Below are 17,734 nucleotides of genomic sequence, written 5' to 3' on the forward strand. Positions count from 1 at the left end.
CAGGGTCACACAATGAGTCAGTGGCTGAGGTGGGATTTGAACCGAGGACCTCATGGTTGCAAGCCCACTTTTTTAACCACTGGACCACACAGCGTGGCTGTTACTCAGCTATTTCTCTATAGCTAACTGTAATAGAAGACATAATGTAGTTTGTATTTTAAGGTAGCAGGATAATAATAACTGGTTTCAAACCTTTGCATTTGTTGACTTTGATTCCAGTCCACCTTAAGCGGAAACCTCGCTCTCTGCCCGTGTGTTTGACGTGAGAGTTGGCCAATGGCTCACGCAGAGCAGCTCGCTTGCGCCAATCAGCGCGGAGAGTGGGCGGGCTCGGTGATGAGCGGTCAGGTGATTTTTAAAGGGGTCTGGTCGGAATCAGCTGACTAATCCGAGTTCAGTGTCGATTCAGATAGAGAAGCACGTTTTGAATTATTTTAGATTCTGGCTGATCGCTGTGATATATTAAAAGGTAGAATAAAATGGACGAAAGCCAGGCTCTGTTTGTGGGCGAGGATAACAAGGTAAGGCCGGTGACGCCGCGTTTTTAATTTTCATTTCGTATTATTTATTTTAAAATGGGAAAATAAACATGATTTAACCCGTTCTCACTTACACTGTTAATAATAATAATAATAATAATAATAATAATAATAATAATACACCTGTTTTAACAACAAAATATATACGAAATACGATGTAAAGCTATCAAACGCCGGGACGCGAACGTTTATTTGATACACTTGTGAATATAGTTTATCATCATAACAATACATATATATATATATTAAATTTGCATAACGAATTGCATAAACTTTTGGGATCGTAGCTCGCGTTTACAATAACATTTGTTGAACCACTTACGTCGTGCACGGAGATTTGACATTGAAAGTCAACGCTACTGGATTTTTTTAAAAAATGCATGGTTTGTATTAAAAACAGTGTTGTGCATAAGGAAACCAAACAGTGTTGTGCATAAGGAATCCAAACAGTGTTGTGCATAAGGAAACCAAACAGTGTTGTGCATAAGGAAACCAAACAGTGTTGTGCATAATGAAACCAAACAGTGTTGTGCATAATGAATCCAAACAGTGTTGTGCATAATGAATCCAAACATGTTGTGCATAAGGAAACCAAACAGTGTTGTGCATAATGAATCCAAACAGTGTTGTGCATAAGGAATCCAAACAGTGTTGTGCATAAGGAATCCAAACAGTGTTGTGCATAAGGAAACCAAACAGTGTTGTGCATAATGAATCCAAACAGTGTTGTGCATAGTGAACCCCCCCACCCCATATCAAACAAAAACCGGCCAGTGCTGCAGAGAACCCTACAAGAATGCACGATGATTACTTCGTTGTTAAAAAGGGAATCGTTTTGAGTGTAGTTTATTTCTTAGTACGTGTTCACAGTGGGACACACAGCTTAGCAGAAAGCTACGAACAGAGTAGAGTTAAATGCACAATGTGTGTGTGTGTGTATATATATTATATATATAGAGAGAGAGGCTATAGGCTATAGGCGGAGTTCATATCCTGTTCCTGGTACGGTAAACGTAGGATTCAGCAACGTTGCGTGGCTCGATATTATTTATTTATTTATTTATTTCTTAGCAGACGCCCTTATCCAGGGCGACTTACAAAATATCACAGTACAAAATATCACATTCCAGATAAGTGCAGTTATGAAATACAGTAAAATCAGTAGTAAGAGCAAATTCAAACGAGAGAAAATAATATTAAAAAATACAGTAAATAATTAAGTTTGGGAGCAATTAAAAAAATGTGTTTATTATTATTATTATTATTATTATTATTATTATTATTATTATTATTATTATTATTATTATTATTCTATATTTTTAATAAAACGCTTTTGTTTTCCTTTGCTTTTCCAGAGAGACACAGATTGATTTTCTTGAAAAGGCCCTGTCGAAAATTCAAAACATATTAAAACGTTTTTTTGCCCGGGCGGGCTTAACCAAGATAAAAGCTAATTCATCAAACAGACCGGACGCGAACCCAAATGCTACCCGTACTGTAATCGAAATACATAAATCCATTTCTACATTCCTGGTTTCACTAGGAGTTTAGTAATCAGACACACCTGAGCTTGTTAGCTAGACACACTGGGGGCTGATCAAGCTGGTAGCAGTAAAACCTGGAATGGATCACACTGCTGTGCAATAGGAGTCTGATTCCCATCCCTGGTTTCGCTAGGAGTTTAATAATCAGACACACCTGAGCTTGTTAGCTAGACACACTGGGGGCTGATCAAGCTGGTAGCAGTGAAACCTGGACTGGATCACACTGCTGTGCAATAGGAGTCTGATTCCCAGCCCTGAAGAGACAGACAGACAGCTGGGGGTGATGCAGTGAAAGCATGCTTGAGACAGTGTACCAGGCACACAGGCTGGGGGTGATGCAGTGAAAGCATGCTTGAGACAGTGTACCAGGCACACAGGCTGGGGGTGATGCAGTGAAAGCATGCTTGAGACAGTGTACCAGGCACACAGGCTGGGGGTGATGCAGTGAAAGCATGCTTGAGACAGTGTACCAGGCACACAGGCTGGGGGTGATGCAGTGAAAGCATGCTTGAGACAGTGTACCAGGCACACAGGCTGGGGGTGATGCAGTGAAAGCATGCTTGAGACAGTGTACCAGGCACACAGGCTGGGGGTGATGCAGTGAAAGCATGCTTGAGACAGTGTACCAGGCACACAGGCTGGGGGTGATGCAGTGAAAGCATGCTTGAGACAGTGTACCAGGCACACAGGCTGGGGGTGATGCAGTGAAAGCATGCTTGAGACAGTGTACCAGGCACACAGGCTGGGGGTGATGCAGTGAAAGCATGCTTGAGACAGTGTACCAGGCACACAGGCTGGGGGTGATGCAGTGAAAGCATGCTTGAGACAGTGTACCAGGCACACAGGCTGGGGGTGATGCAGTGAAAGCATGCTTGAGACAGTGTACCAGGCACACAGGCTGGGGGTGATGCAGTGAAAGCATGCTTGAGACAGTGTACCAGGCACACAGGCTGGGGGTGATGCAGTGAAAGCATGCTTGAGACAGTGTACCAGGCACACAGGCTGGGGGTGATGCAGTGAAAGCATGCTTGAGACAGTGTACCAGGCACACAGGCTGGCCGCTGTGAGAAGTAGGTCATGCTGTGTGAAGATAGAAAGCAGGTTGAATTGGGTGTCTTGCTGAACCCACTCGGACTGTTATCAGTGTGAGAATCCGGAAACCTCCCATTTAAAAAAAATTAAAATTAAAATAAGCCTTGGAAGTGGAAGAGAGAGAGAGAGAGAGAGAGAGAGAGAATGAATGAATGAATGAATAATAGATGGGCTTCAGTGTGTAACAGGAAAATAATTCCATCTAGGGTTTCTGTGACATCATAAACTACGAGAGCGAAGGCGGAGTTTCTAAACTGTCACAGAAACCCGAGATGGAATTGTTTTCCTGCGACTCGCTGAAGAGGCCCGTCTCTTATTTTTTATAATCCACGGATACCCTTGCGATGCTGATATTAAAGAAGACGAGGTTCAGCAGTACAGTTGTTTTTTTTAAACGTCGTGTTTCAGCGCTGTACAGACGTTCTGTGTCGTTATCCATTTTCTTTTTAAAGTGACCACACTTGTTAGTACGGCCGTCTATCTGACCTCTCCCTCTCTCTCTCTCTCTCTCTCTCTCTCTCTCTCTCTCTCTCTCTCTCTCTCTCTCTCTCTCTCTCTCTCTCTCTCTCTCTCTCTCTCAGTCTCGGTCAGTCTCTGTGGATCTCCACCATGACTCCTTGCTCCAGGTGGAGATTTCGGACGCGGTCAGCGAGCGGGACAAGGTCAAGTTCACCGTCCACACCAAGGTAACACGACTGACCGACCGACCGCTCAGCTGATTATCATTGACCAGGCTTCATGACGCTTTTTCTCAGAAGAGGATCCAGAGGTTGAAAAAAAATACATTTGTAATGGGATTTGAAACGGTTGTGATAGTCTGATGCAGCACAAGGCTGTTTTTTTCTATAACACTTTAGCATCACGTAGGATTTTAGGATTGAGACATAATTAAAAAATAAAACTGCACGAACATAATTTAGATCTTTTATCTAACATCATGTAATCAAAGAAAACTATAAAATGATCTCTCAAATACCAGCGGTATTTCACTTTGGATTTCGAAACGTCCTGTTTGTTTGTCTCGGCTTTTCAGTTCAGCACCTGGACAGCTGCGCAGCTCTGTGTAATCGTTTGGTGTGTTAACGTAACGTCGTTCAGCAGGTTAACGTAACGTCGTTCGTATAGCGCTGCCCCTATACCAACACAGCCTCGCCTAGTTTTCTGCTCGTCTAGCTGCTTTCAGGAACGCCCCATCTTGGATCCCTAATTCAATCCCACCAGCGCTGATAATCTGCTGAGGGGGAGTTTGGACAGTGCCAGTGAATCATCAGGCCATCCTGGGATTATCACAAAAAAAAATATCCTAGTCTAGTTTGGTCAAACCAAACCCTTAGATATCAGGTATGGGAATAAGACTCCTGTTGCATAGCAGTTTCACCCATTCCAGGTTTTACTGCTACCAGCTTGATTAGCCACAGTGTATAGGTAACAGCAGCAGTGTGGAGTAGTGGTTAGGGACCTGGACTCTTGACCGGAGGGTCGTGGGTTCAATCCCAGGTGGGGGACACTGCTGCTGTACCCTTGAGCAAGGTACTTTACCTAGATTGCTCCAGTAAAAACCCAACTGTACAAATGTGTAATTGTATGTAAAAATAATGTGATATCTTGTAAGTCGCCCTGGATAAGGGCGTCTGCTAAGAAATAAATTATTTATTTATTTATTATTTAGAGATGCCAGGCTTCTGATCAGATTTGCACGCTGCTGGGGTGATGCAGTCTCGCTAGCTGTGTCTCCTGTTTGTCTTGTTCCTCAGACTAGCCTGCCTCGCTTCAAGAGAGCGGAGTTCTCCGTGGTCAGACAGCACGAGGAGTTCATCTGGCTTCACGACACTTACCTGGAGAATGAGGACTATGCCGGGATCATCGTGAGTCACCGGGAGGGGTGGGTGGGTTGATGTGGGGGGGGGGGGGTTACAAGCAGTTTGAGGTCCCCCCCCCCCCCCCTCCCCGCAGAGGGTCTCCCCTGGTAAAGGCACGGCCGCGTGGTGTGCAGGGGGAGTCGAACAGTCAGGGGTCTCACCTGGTAAAGACAAGATTTATGGAAATATTTTGTAAGCTACAGTAAGTGTCATTTTTGTTTTTCCTGATTGTCCCATTCCCCGTCCTCCCCACCCTCAGATCCCTCCCGCACCCCCCAAGCCAGATTTCGAGGCGTCCCGAGAGAAGCTGCAGAAGCTGGGGGAGGGCGACGGTTCGATGACCCGCGAGGAGTTCGCCAAGATGAAGCAGGAACTGGAAGCGTGAGTCCGCAGGGCCACTCCGTCACGCCAGGGGGCGCCAAAACGTCACGCTGTTTATGGAAATAATCATTATTTAATATTGTTCTGCGAATGTCATTTAATATGGTAATAGATTGCAACCACAACTGCATTTGAGTACATCTGAAGAAAGGCTCGCTGATCCAGTGGTTAAAGAAAAGGGGTCTTGATACCAGGAGGTTCAAATCCCAGCTCAGCCACTGACTCACTGTGTGTGTGTGTGTGTGTGTGACCCTGAGCAAGTCACTTCACCTCCTTGTGCTCCGTCCTTCGGATGAGACGTCAAACAAACGAGCTCCTATTGGAAGTGACTCTGCAGCAGCAGCAGCAGCAGTTGTTGATGAAGCAGAGTTCACCCTCCTAGTCTCTGCAAGCCGCTTTGGATAAAAGCCTCCGCTAATTGACTCATTAATAATAGTAGTTGCATCCATTCCAGGTTTTACTACAGGTTTGATTTTAGTGTGTTTTACTACAAGCTCAGGTCTGTCTTATTAAACTCTCAGTAAAACCAGGAGTGGATCAGACTGCACTGCAACGGGAGTCTTATTCCCGTCCCTGCAGCGCGTTATTCATCTGCTTTTGAGTGACTATTTTTCTACTGCCTGTACTGCGGAACGCTAGAAAGAGTCAGTTAGAAATTCAACGACAAAGATTTTGACGAGAAGTCTCAAAGACACAGAAAAAGACTTTGAGTTCGCAATTAGCGATTAAAATATATACAGGAAGTAAAAAAATAAAAGCTGTCTGGACCGTGTCTCCTCTCGGATCCTCATTACAGAGCTCTCCGGTGCACAAGTGCAGTGCAGCGGTTTTGACTGTCTGTACTGATTTGAATAAGCTGGCTGTCAGATCCCCAGTACTGTTGCTGTGTGAGTTAATGGAGACCGATCGGCTTCAAATCTCATTGTATTTAGTATTATTATTATTATTATTATTATTATTATTATTATTTGTTTATTTAGCAGACGCCTTTATCCAAGGCGACTTACAGAGACTAGGGTGTGTGAACTATGCATCAGCTGCAGAGTCACTTACAACTACGTCTCACCAGAAAGACGGAGCACAAGGAGGTTAAGTGACTTGCTCAGGGTCACACAATGAGTCAGTGGCTGAGGTGGGATTTGAACCGGGGACCTCCTGGTTACAAGCCCTTTTCTTTAACCACTGGACCACACAGCCATTTAGTAGGTCTGTTGTTATGGGGTTCATTGTGAATGGGTCTGTTTTTCTAATGTCAAGTTAGAGAGAGAGAGAGAGACTCTTCTATTTCAAATATAATTTTAATCAACCCCGAGCTCTTAATTGCTCTAATTATTATTTAATTAATCGGGACCCATTTTAATGCTTCTCTCTGGTCTTCGCAATGTTTCACAGACTCCTCGAATCAAGCTCATTTTTAAAAATCCTCATCAACTGTAGAAGACCTTGAACACATAATTAGATCAATGAATTTGATTGAGAGCTCAAGTTGGAATGAAATCCAGATGCCCCCCCCTCCCTGAGGACTGGAGTTTGCCCCCCCCTCCCCGCTCTAATGTCTGCTCTCTGGGTTGCTGGCTGTGTCGTGTGCTTCAGGGAGTACCTGGCGATCTTTAAGAAGACCGTGGCGATGCACGAGGTGTTTCTACAGAGACTGGCAGCGCACCCTGTACTGAGGAGAGACCACAACTTCTACGTGTTCCTGGAGTACGACCAAGACGTGAGTGAGGAGGGGGAGGGAGAGGGAGAGGGAGAGGGAAGGGAGGGGAGAGGGAGAGGGAAGGGAGGGGAGAGGAGAGGAGAGGAGAGGAGGAAGGGGATGGGGAGGAGGGGAGAGGAGGAAGGGGATGGGGAGGGAGAGATGAGGGAAGGGGAGGAGGGGAGAGGAGGAAGGGGAGGAGGGGGAGAGAGGGAAGGGGAGGAGGGGGAGAGAGAGATGAGGGAGAGAGGGAAGGGGAGGAGGGGAGAGGCGGAAGGGGATGGGGAGGAGGGGAGAGGAGGAAGGGGATGGGGAGGGAGAGAAGAGGGAGGGGGGAGGAGAGGGAGAAGAGAGAATTCAATCACTCGCTCAGAAACTGCAAGAAAACTAAACAAACGCTTTCATCAGCGCTGTACCCAATCATCAGGGCTGTGTAGTTCTTCGCAGTCTAAAAAAATAGATACTTCAAGATATTCTACAATTTAAAAACTGATTTATTAAAGCAGAGAAATTCAAACGGATCACGTATCTATGTAGAGCTGTTAGACAGCAGGTGTTCCTGAATATTAAAACGCTTACCCTGAAAAAACGGTCGCTGCTAAAACTGTAAAATGTTAGTGTTGTTTTTTTGTGGAGGTTCTTGAAGACGCGGGTTTTGTCTCCTCAGCTGAGCGTACGAGGGAAGAACAAGAAGGAAATCTTTGGCGGCTTCTTCAAGAACATGGTGAAGACCGCCGACGAAGCCCTGATTGCCAGCACGTCCGGCCTAAAGGTCACCGTTATTGATTATTGGTTATTGATTATTGATTGTCAGTAAGCAGCTCCCAAGACTGCTGCCAATCAGGGCTGAAGACAGCTGCTTGTCTTTACAAGGCAGAATCCGTTATATTGTTCAGCATCCTGTAGAATGAACTAATTTTGCTTCGTGAAGTCCAATGAAAGCTGCTGAATAATGTTCCCTTGTTAACATATTGAATTCCACACCCTCTATATAGAATGAACTCCCTCAGCTTCATAGAGTCCAATGAAAGCTGCTGAATAATGTTCCCTTGTTAACATATTGAATTCCACCCCCTCTATATAGAATGAACTCCCTCAGCTTCATAGAGTCCAGTGAAAGCTGCTGAATAATGTTCCCTTGTTAACATATTGAATTCCACCCCCTCTATATAGAATGAACTCCCTCAGCTTCATAGAGTCCAATGAAAGCTGCTGAAAAATGTTCCCTTGTTAACATATTGAATTCCACCCCCTCTATATAGAATGAACTCCCTCAGCTTCATAGAGTCCAATGAAAGCTGCTGAATAATGTTCCCTTGTTAACATATTGAATTCCACCCCCTCTATATAGAATGAACTCCCTCAGCTTCATAGAGTCCAATGAAAGCTGCTGAATAATGTTCCCTTGTTAACATATTGAATTCCACCCCCTCTATATAGAATGAACTCCCTCAGCTTCATAGAGTCCATTGAAAGCTGCTGAATAATGTTCCCTTGTTAACATATTGAATTCCACCCCCTCTATATAGAATGAACTCCCTCAGCTTCATAGAGTCCATTGAAAGCTGCTGAATAATGTTCCCTTGTTAACATATTGAATTCCACCCCCTCTATATAGAATGAACTCCCTCAGCTTCATAGAGTCCAGTGAAAGCTGCTGAATAATGTTCCCTTGTTAACATATTGAATTCCACACCCTCTATATAGAATGAACTCCCTCAGCTTCATAGAGTCCAATGAAAGCTGCTGAATAATGTTCCCTTGTTAACATATTGAATTCCACACCCAGCGCTTTGTAGTTTTCCCAGATAACTTAACGAAAAACTGACAAATTGAAAAAAAAAGTGACATTTTGAAATCTAACATGAAATCCTACTTGTACTGTTATTATGGCTTCCGGTAGTTTTCATATCATTTTGTAGTTTCTTTGATTACATGCTGATAAATAAGACAGAAATTATGTTTTATATATATATATATATATATGTTTTTTTTTTTTTGTCTCAATCCTAAAATTGTCTCAATCCTAAAATTCTAGGTGATGCTAAACATTTGGCCACAGTGTTAGATCTCTCTGCAGAGTGACGGCTTGCCTCAATGTAGGTCTAAAGCCGAGGGAAACACAGAGCCACTTTTCCAGGAACAGCAGCTTGAAACCTGGTTCCAGGAGACCTGGTTTGAGGTTCGCTGTATCAAACCCCCAAGTCTCCCTGCCTGGTTTGAGGTTCGCTGTATCAAACCCCCAAGTCTCCCTGCCTGGTTTGAGGTTCGCTGTATCAAACCCCCAAGTCTCCCTGCCTGGTTTGAGGTTCGCTGTATCAAACCCCCAAGTCTCCCTGCCTGGTTTGAGGTTCGCTGTATCAAACCCCCAAGTCTCCCTGCCTGGTTTGAGGTTCGCTGTATCAAACCCCCAAGTCTCCCTGCCTGGTTTGAGGTTTGCTGTATCAAACCCCCAAGTCTCCCTGCCTGGTTTGAGGTTCGCTGTATCAAACCCCCAAGTCTCCCTGCCTGGTTTGAGGTTCGCTGTATCAAACCCCCAAGTCTCCCTGCCTGGTTTGAGGTTCGCTGTATCAAACCCCCAAGTCTCCCTGCCTGGTGTGTCACGCAGCGACCTGAAACCTGGTCTCCTGAAACCCAGTCCCACCAAGACACAAAGCAGCTTCCTTAACTTAAGGTGTTGACCCCTTGCCCTTTGACACAGGAAGTGGACGACTTCTTTGACCACGAGAGGACCTTCCTCCTGGAGTACCACGTCCGGGTGAAGGACGCCAGCATGAAGGCTGACCGGATGACCAGATCACACAAAAGTAAGTAAAAAAAACAGGCTATTATTATTATTATTATTATTATTATTATTATTATTATTAATATTATTATTATTATTATTATTATTATTATTATTATTTTAGTTTATTTGCCAGACTCCTGCTTTATCCCAGGAGACTCACACAGGTGTTGCAGGGCAGCGCAGGGTTACAATGCAAGCTTCATATTTAAATACAGTGTAGTTTACAGCAAGTGCAAATAATAACACTACTAGAATCCAATATGAACTAGGATGCTGTGTATAATAATAACACTACTAGAATACAATATGAACTAGGATGCTGTGTATAATAATAACACTACTAGAATCCAATATGAACTAGGATGCTATGTATAATAATAACACTACTAGAATCCAATATGAACTAGGATGCTGTGTATAATAATAACACTACCAGAATCCAATATGAACTAGGATGCTATGTATAATAATAACACTACTAGAATCCAAGATGAACTAGGATGCTGTGTATAATAATAACACTACTAGAATCCAATATGAACTAGGATACTATGTATAATAACACTACTAGAATCCAATATGAACTAGGATGCTATGTATAATAATAACACTACTAGAATCCAATATGAACTAGGATGCTGTGTATAATAATAACACTACTAGAATCCAATATGAACTAGGATGCTGTGTATAATAATAACACTACTAGAATCCAATATGAACTAGGATGCTGTGTATAATAATAACACTACTAGAATCCAATATGAACTAGGATGCTATGTATAATAATAACACTACTAGAATCCAATATGAACTAGGATGCTGTGTATAATAATAACACTACTAGAATACAATATGAACTAGGATGCAACAAGTTAGGATCACAGTGAGTTGTATCCACAGTGACATGTTAGCAGTGTGATAGTGCAAGGATAGCGCATCAGCTGAGGATCCAGTGACGTGGTTCTGAGGTCAGACGAGTCCAGAGCAGAGCAGGAGGGGCGGATCAGGAGGTCTACAAGCGCAGAGTAAACGGGGGTCTTGAGGAGGGTGTCAGAAGGCAGTGAGAGGCGGGGCAGTCCTGAAGTTCTCCTAAATTTTAGGGTTCCACTTTCTACACACGGTCTAACCTGTATTCACACCCCAAACCAGTCAGTCCACTTTCTGAACCGGGATCGACTGTCGCGCGACGTGATTCGCCAGTCAGACTGTTAGTTATGCAAGGGGGACCCGAGACAGTAAATTTTACTTTAACTTTTTCTGAGAGAGCAACAAGAGCCCGTTCAGCCCATCCAGGTTTGTGCTTTCCCAGCACGCAGAGCAGTGTTGAAAGTCACGGTTTTCATTTTTGTACGTCTTTCCCCCTCCCTCCAGATGTAGCTGAAGGTTACATCCCCATTTCATCTGTGTTGAGCAGCCTAGGGACCCAGGAAAGCAGCATTGTCAACAGGTAAGGGTGGAGCGCAAGCACGCAACTTTATTTGCATTATTAGAGTTATAGTTTTTTAATTAATGTTTTTTTTTTTTTTTTTTTTTTTTTTCAGGAACTTTCTGAAACTTGCAGAGCTGTTTGAGAAACTCCGGGTAAGAATTCAATAAAAAGATGTTTTTTTTTTAAGACACATTATTGAGAGCTGCTCATCTCTCCCTGCAGAACAGTTTAAGCACCTTGCAGACTAGGTAGATTGTAGATGTATTAGAGCTCCCCATTGCTTCTGTGGTTTGGCACCAGTCAAAGAAAGAAAATGGCAACTAAGATGCCTGTAGTAACTGATCGCTACAGCAGGGGGAGCCAGTGCTTATCAGAGCAGGCTTCTGAGGATTTGTATGACATCATCGCCATCTGCTGGGAGGCAGTAGTATTGCAGGGATCACAGAAACAGGACTTTTGTATGTACACGCTGTCGGCAGGGATGGAAATAAGACTCCCCATTGCACAGCTTGACATATTAAATTGGAAGTACTTCACCCATAAAGTCTTTGACATGATTATGTTTACGTGATTGAGATTTGTAGAAGCTGCTAATTAATAAAATTGCTAAACGCATAAGACGCTCCGCAGAACACTCTGCAGGTATCTATTTCAAATTTCCCGCTGTCTATTAAATTACTTAATAATAATAATAATAATAATAATAATAATAATAATAATTTTCTCGTGTGTAGAAGGTCGAGGGACGAGTGGCTTCGGACAAGGATCTCAAACTCTCAGACCTGCTCCGATACTACATGAGAGACTCACAGGCTGCCAAGGTAGGGACTGCTGGACTAGCACTGAACCTAGAACCCAGAAATCTAGAACCTGTAACCTAGCACCCATACACCTGAACCTAGAACCCAGGACTGCTCCCACAGATTGCTGAGGTTATAAAAACAGTCAGGGGTTTTGAAATGACGTTTGAAGCCAGCTCTTTTAAACTCACTGCTGTCCTGACCTCCTGTGTCTCTCTCTCCCTCCCTCCCCGTCTCTCCAGGACCTGCTGTACCGCCGGGTGCGCTCGCTGGCGGATTATGAGAACGCCAATAAGGTCCTGGACAAGGCGCGCATGAAGAACAAGGAGGTGAAGCAGGCAGAGGGGCACCAGCAGCTCTGCTGTCACAGATTCGAGAAGCTCTCCGGATCCGCCAAGCAAGGTACTGGAGGTCTGGATGCCTCCCTGTCTCTCTCTCTACGCCTCCCTGACTGCCTGCCTCCCTGCCTGTCTGTCTCTCATTTAAACAAACCAAGGCTCTCCCATCCATTGTCTTATTTCTCACCAGCACTCCCAATTCCATGGGACTGGGAGGCTGAGAGTTCAGAGCCGCGTTTCTCGTGTTTTCTGTTCCAGAGCTAATGGATTTCAAGGTGAGGAGGGTGTCTGCCTTCAGGAAGAACCTGATTGAACTGACAGAGCTGGAACTAAAGCACGCCAAGGTATGAGCAACGATCCCTTCAATACCTCCGCACTCGAACCCTGAGCTCCTCAAACACCCTGCCCTCCACTCTACCCACTGAGCTCCTCAAACACCCTGTCCTCCACTCTACCCACTGAGCTCCTCAAACACCCTGTCCTCCACTCTAGCCACTGAGCTCCTCAAACCCACTGCAGCCCAGCACTAGAACCACTGAGCTCCTCAAACACCCTGCAGTCCAGCACTCGAACCCTGAGCTCCTCAAACACCCTGTCCTCCACTCTAGCCACTGAGCTCCTCAAACCCACTGCAGCCCAGCACTAGAACCACTGAGCAATCGCTATAAAAATCACTCTTTATTGCAGACATTATTATTATTATTATTATTATTATTATTATTATTATTAGTCATTTAGCAGATGCTTTTATCCAAAGCGACTTACAGAGACTAGGGGGGTGAACTATGCTTCATCAACAACTGCTGCTGCTGCAGAGTCACTTCCAATAGGAGCTTGTTTGTTTTACATCTCATCTGAAGGGCGGAGCACAAGGAGGTGAAGTGACTTGCTCAGGGTCACACACACACACACACACACACACACACACTGAGACTCACTCACACACACACACACAGAGACACACACACACACACACACAGTGAGTCAGTGGCTGGGAGTTGAACCTCCTGGTATCAAGCCCCTTTCTCTAATCACTGCACCAGCGAGCCTCCTCGCAGGTCATGGGACAGGAAAAGGAAACGCCTCCTCCAAGCTGCCCTGCCTGGCTGATTGCTGAGGCTCTCTGGTCCTCCTCTGATTCTCTTGCTCTCGGTCTCTTGGCAGGCGAGTTTGCTGCTGCTGCGAAACTGTCTCATCTCTCTGAAAATGGAGCACTGACAGCCAGACAGCATCCGGGACGGTCAGGCGAGGCGAGGAGATTGTGTCGTCTTCCATTTCGTTGTTACAATTGTGGCGATTATTATTATTGTAATAATGAATGTTATTATTGTTTGTTATCTTTTTATTACTTCACCTAACATCCATCTTAGCCTTGCAGTGCTCCCCTAAATCTGCCCAGCACTTTCTCTTTCTGTCTTGAACCACTGAGCTCCTCAAACCCACTGCCTTCCACACTGCAGCCCAGCACCCTAACCACTGAGCTCCTCAAACCCACTGCCTTCCACACTGCAGCCCAGCACCCTAACCACTGAGCTCCTCAAACCCACTGCCTTCCACACTGCAGCCCAGCACCCTAACCACTGAGCTCCTCAAACCTGCTGCCTTCCACACTGCAGCCCAGCACCCTAACCACTGAGCTCCTCAAACCCACTGCCTTCCACGCTGCAGCCCAGCACCCTAACCACTGAGCTGCTCATCTGTGCATTGGGGACGATCACACAGAGATGCAAGGGTATATATATATATATATATATATATATATATATATATATATATATATTTTATTGCTCAATTCTGGGTTATGCATTTAATGACGTACCATGTGTATAATGTATGTATGTATTTATGTATGCATATAATGATGTGTCACATGTATAATGTATGTATGCCTGTAATGACGTAGCGTATGTTGTATGTATGTTCATGTTGTTACCTATTCCAGAAGTGAAATACTGACACACACCAAGCCCTGCTTATCCAGTCACTGGAGAAAACCATCTGAATTATATATATATAATCATAATAATTAAAAAATAATTCAAATGACTACACCTGCCCTCCCATCAGTCCGAAGGTGAAATAACAAGAGGCGATTTTTAAAAAATCTTTTTAATAACCAGAATCGAGTTTCTAATGTTAACCTTGGTGTTTTTGGTTTTTTGCATATACGGTGTATAATTCTGTGGGAGAAACGGTGTAGATAATTCAAAGAAAATATATTCAAATGTAGTTTTTGTTTCCTACCCTGTTTCATTAGTAAATACACACGTTTACAAATGCGTGTGGAGGTCTTTTCAATTTACTACATTTATTTGAACAGCATATATATATATATATATATATATATATATATTGCATTAAATAAATTGCACATGTAACACAATTTATTTTCGATTACTTACTTGCTAACTTTATAATCAAAGTGTTCGATAATAAACCGCAGATCAGAAATCAACCAATCGCAGCGAAGTGTTATTCCATAAATTCCAGTACGTCTTATCCGGTGTGCACAGAACCCCCACACCTGAGTCCAGGTGGTCGAAACATCCAAACGGATCACTGCTACCCACCTGGTAACCTTTTCAGAAACTATCACCACAAAATTGCAGATGCAGAAAAGTGTGAAATCTCTCCACTTTGGACAAGGTGTATTTTTCAAACACACACACACACCTGGTACCGTTTGGTCCTCTCGCCCAAACTGCGAGACCTCTCTGCATCGTAAGAAACACCGTACACATGACGTATCACTTTAATATACTTTTGGCTTTACAGTGCATTAGAAAGGCTTTTGTATTGAGAGGATAAAACCAGCCCTCTCTGGAGCACAGCACTTTAGAGACGGCTGTGTTTACACTACAGAAAAAAAAAGCCGCAAGCGCTAAAAACCGCCTCAAGGCAGGCTTAAAAAGCGGCTATTGTAAACGGGGTATAAAATAAATTATTTATTTACTTCTAGTTACTGTTTGTCAATTGCCTTACCTGCCCGCTGGGTTAAGCCTATAAAAAGCCGGTTCCCTGAATCGGACCCTTTTAATCCCAGGAGAGAACGAAGAACCAGAAACGGGAACGCGCGCCGCCTCTTTTTGATAAGCGTGAACGCGCACCTGTGCGAATCCCGCGTTCATAATTAAAACAGTACCTTCTGAAAATCATTTTTAAAAGATAAGATAAACACATCTTTTGGCGAAAAAAAAACTAGATTTTATTTTTTTTATGTATAAATAAATAAATAAATAAACAAACTTGGGAGGTGTTAATAGTTTTTTTCTCCGTATTCAATTCAATGTTGTACACATTCAATATTATATATGGTGCATTTTTTAATTTTTTTTATTTAGTCTATTCCGACTGGTTACAGACATTCCTGGTATGTTCAAGTTTAAACAGATTTAATCTTAAAGTTTAAAACTTTAAAACCGACACCCCCGTTGGAAATTATTTATGCCAAAATTATGACACGTTTAAACACTATGTAGTTCCAGGTAGATCCTGTAGAGGGCAGCACAGCACCAGCAGTGCTGACGACACCATGAAGCTGTGTTTCAGGTGCACCATTATCCAACAAGCGTGTTTGTCTAAGGCACGTCACTATCTGCATTCCAATCCACCGCCCCCCCCAAAAATCTTCCATTGCTTAAGGCGATTACTTTTGACTGCTCTCATGTAATAATCTAGCTCAGAAGTGAGGCGCACAAGCGGAGCTATGATCTCCCACATTAACCCCTTCTTGCACTATTAAGAAGTTGAACTCTTGGATTCGGAGAAGGGCATTTAGCACTTCTTTTAAAATTATCAAAACTTTCTTTTACTTGACCCAATTGTCTTCTTTTTTTTTTTTAAGCAGAAGGGCCAGAAGTCTCCCACCAATAAAGTCCTGCAAAATTTTCATTTTTAAAAATAGGTGCACAAAACAGGTTTTGAACTGCACCACCGAGAGGTCGGATCCTGTCGTCCAAATTGTCAAGTTTCCTCCTCTCGATACTGGAGTCGCTCTCACATGGATTTTAAACCGTTTGAAGAAGCAGCACTTAATTCCTTGTGTACCTGAAGGGGTTAAAAATTAATAACTTACACAACTCCCATTGCTTAGCAGCGTGATTCATCCCCGGGTTTCACTACGATTAATAGTAAGAGACACACCTGAGCTTGTTACCTAGACACACAGGGGTTAATCAAACTCCCAGTAGTTAAACCTGGAATGGGTGACTGCTGCTGTGCAATAGGAGTCTTATTCCCAGCCCTGCAAACTTTGCATTACTCAAAACAGCCTGCAGGGGGGTGGCTGTCTGAGCTCAGCACAACCCAAAACGACAGCAGACAACCCAAGAGCCAAAAACAGGAACACAATTTAGAAATGCCAAAAGAAACTTCAAATTGTCTGGTTTCACAGACTGCGAAATACTAATCTTGGTCTGCCTTCACTAAAACAAAACATTAGGGAGTCCAGGATTAGTGCGAATCAGGGTCTGTGAAACCAACAACCGACCTACTCAGAGACAAACTGTTATTCTAGTCTAAAGGTTAAATCACTGAACAAATATAATAAAATGAACTACACAGACTGCAGGCACGGATCGTGTATTGTATTTTTTATTGAATGTGGTTATCAATGCGGCTTCCATATTAGTAATTCAACTGGGGGGGGGGGGGTACAAAAGACAGAAAAATTCAAACTTCACCCCACCCAAACCAATCTGGGCAGTGGCACACATGTTCAAGCACAAGCAACTACATAGTAATTTCTTTAGGTATTTATTTTAATTTTACATTGGCCTGTGAATGGGGAGGGAGGGAGACGAGCGAGAGACAGAGAGACACACACTACATTTGGTCACCTTCGACATGAAATATAGAAACAGTGTAATCAGCCCGGGCTGCATGCGGTACCATTAAACACTACAGGGGGCAGGACCAGTACAGACAACCAGTTTTGGAAGCGTCTGTTTTAATTTGTTCTTTAGCATTTCAGATTTAACACAACTTAGTTGTTTCTACCCCCCCACAAGCAAATTACAGGCATAACTGATTTTTCAATTCAAGTGCAGAACCTATAGATTATTACAGGGGTTTCACCTCCAGGTTAAGCTGGAGGATGTGGGGAGCCACATGCTCGGGTTGTAAATGTCAATTTTATATTGCCAATTTGTTACTTTACCGTAGATGGAGGCTGGAAGGTATCGTGACTAAAGATGGGTGAGAAAGTGCTTCTCTTTAGAAAAGGGGAGAGGCAGTCTTCTAAACGAGAGACATGCGAAGTGCTTA

General features: G+C 43.6%; 1 protein-coding gene across 2 annotated transcripts; it reads left to right on the forward strand.

Annotated features, from left to right (window-relative positions):
• Positions 1-362: 362 nt before the first annotated feature.
• On the forward strand, positions 363-17,129 carry LOC117967791 (sorting nexin-32-like). Of its 2 annotated transcripts, XM_034915195.2 has the most exons (13): positions 363-521; positions 3,757-3,861; positions 4,930-5,040; positions 5,294-5,415; positions 7,009-7,132; positions 7,779-7,883; positions 9,813-9,918; positions 11,274-11,349; positions 11,444-11,483; positions 12,066-12,152; positions 12,374-12,533; positions 12,728-12,813; positions 13,634-17,129. In XM_034915195.2, the coding sequence occupies exons 1-13, from the start codon at positions 480-482 to the stop codon at positions 13,685-13,687; spliced, it is 1,218 nt and encodes a 405-aa protein (XP_034771086.2). In that variant the 5' UTR covers positions 363-479; the 3' UTR covers positions 13,688-17,129. The 2 variants fall into 2 exon arrangements, with proteins under 2 accessions (XP_034771086.2, XP_058871673.1); XM_059015690.1 differs by lacking the exon at positions 3,757-3,861.
• Positions 17,130-17,734: the final 605 nt, after the last annotated feature.

This window comes from Acipenser ruthenus, chromosome 51 (genome assembly GCF_902713425.1).
Source record: "Acipenser ruthenus chromosome 51, fAciRut3.2 maternal haplotype, whole genome shotgun sequence".
Taxonomy (NCBI): domain Eukaryota; kingdom Metazoa; phylum Chordata; class Actinopteri; order Acipenseriformes; family Acipenseridae; genus Acipenser; species Acipenser ruthenus.

What these genes read in the sequence shown, in the direction of transcription:
- LOC117967791 (XM_034915195.2), top strand. Translation starts at nt 480, where the DNA reads ATGGACGAAAGCCAGGCTCTGTTTGTGGGCGAGGATAACAAG. An exon ending in TTGTGGGCGAGGATAACAAG is followed by an intron (nt 522 to 3,756) that starts GTAAGGCCGGTG and finishes TCTCTCTCTCAG; the next exon opens with TCTCGGTCAGTCTCTGTGGA. An exon ending in AGGACTATGCCGGGATCATC is followed by an intron (nt 5,041 to 5,293) that starts GTGAGTCACCGG and finishes CCCCACCCTCAG; the next exon opens with ATCCCTCCCGCACCCCCCAA.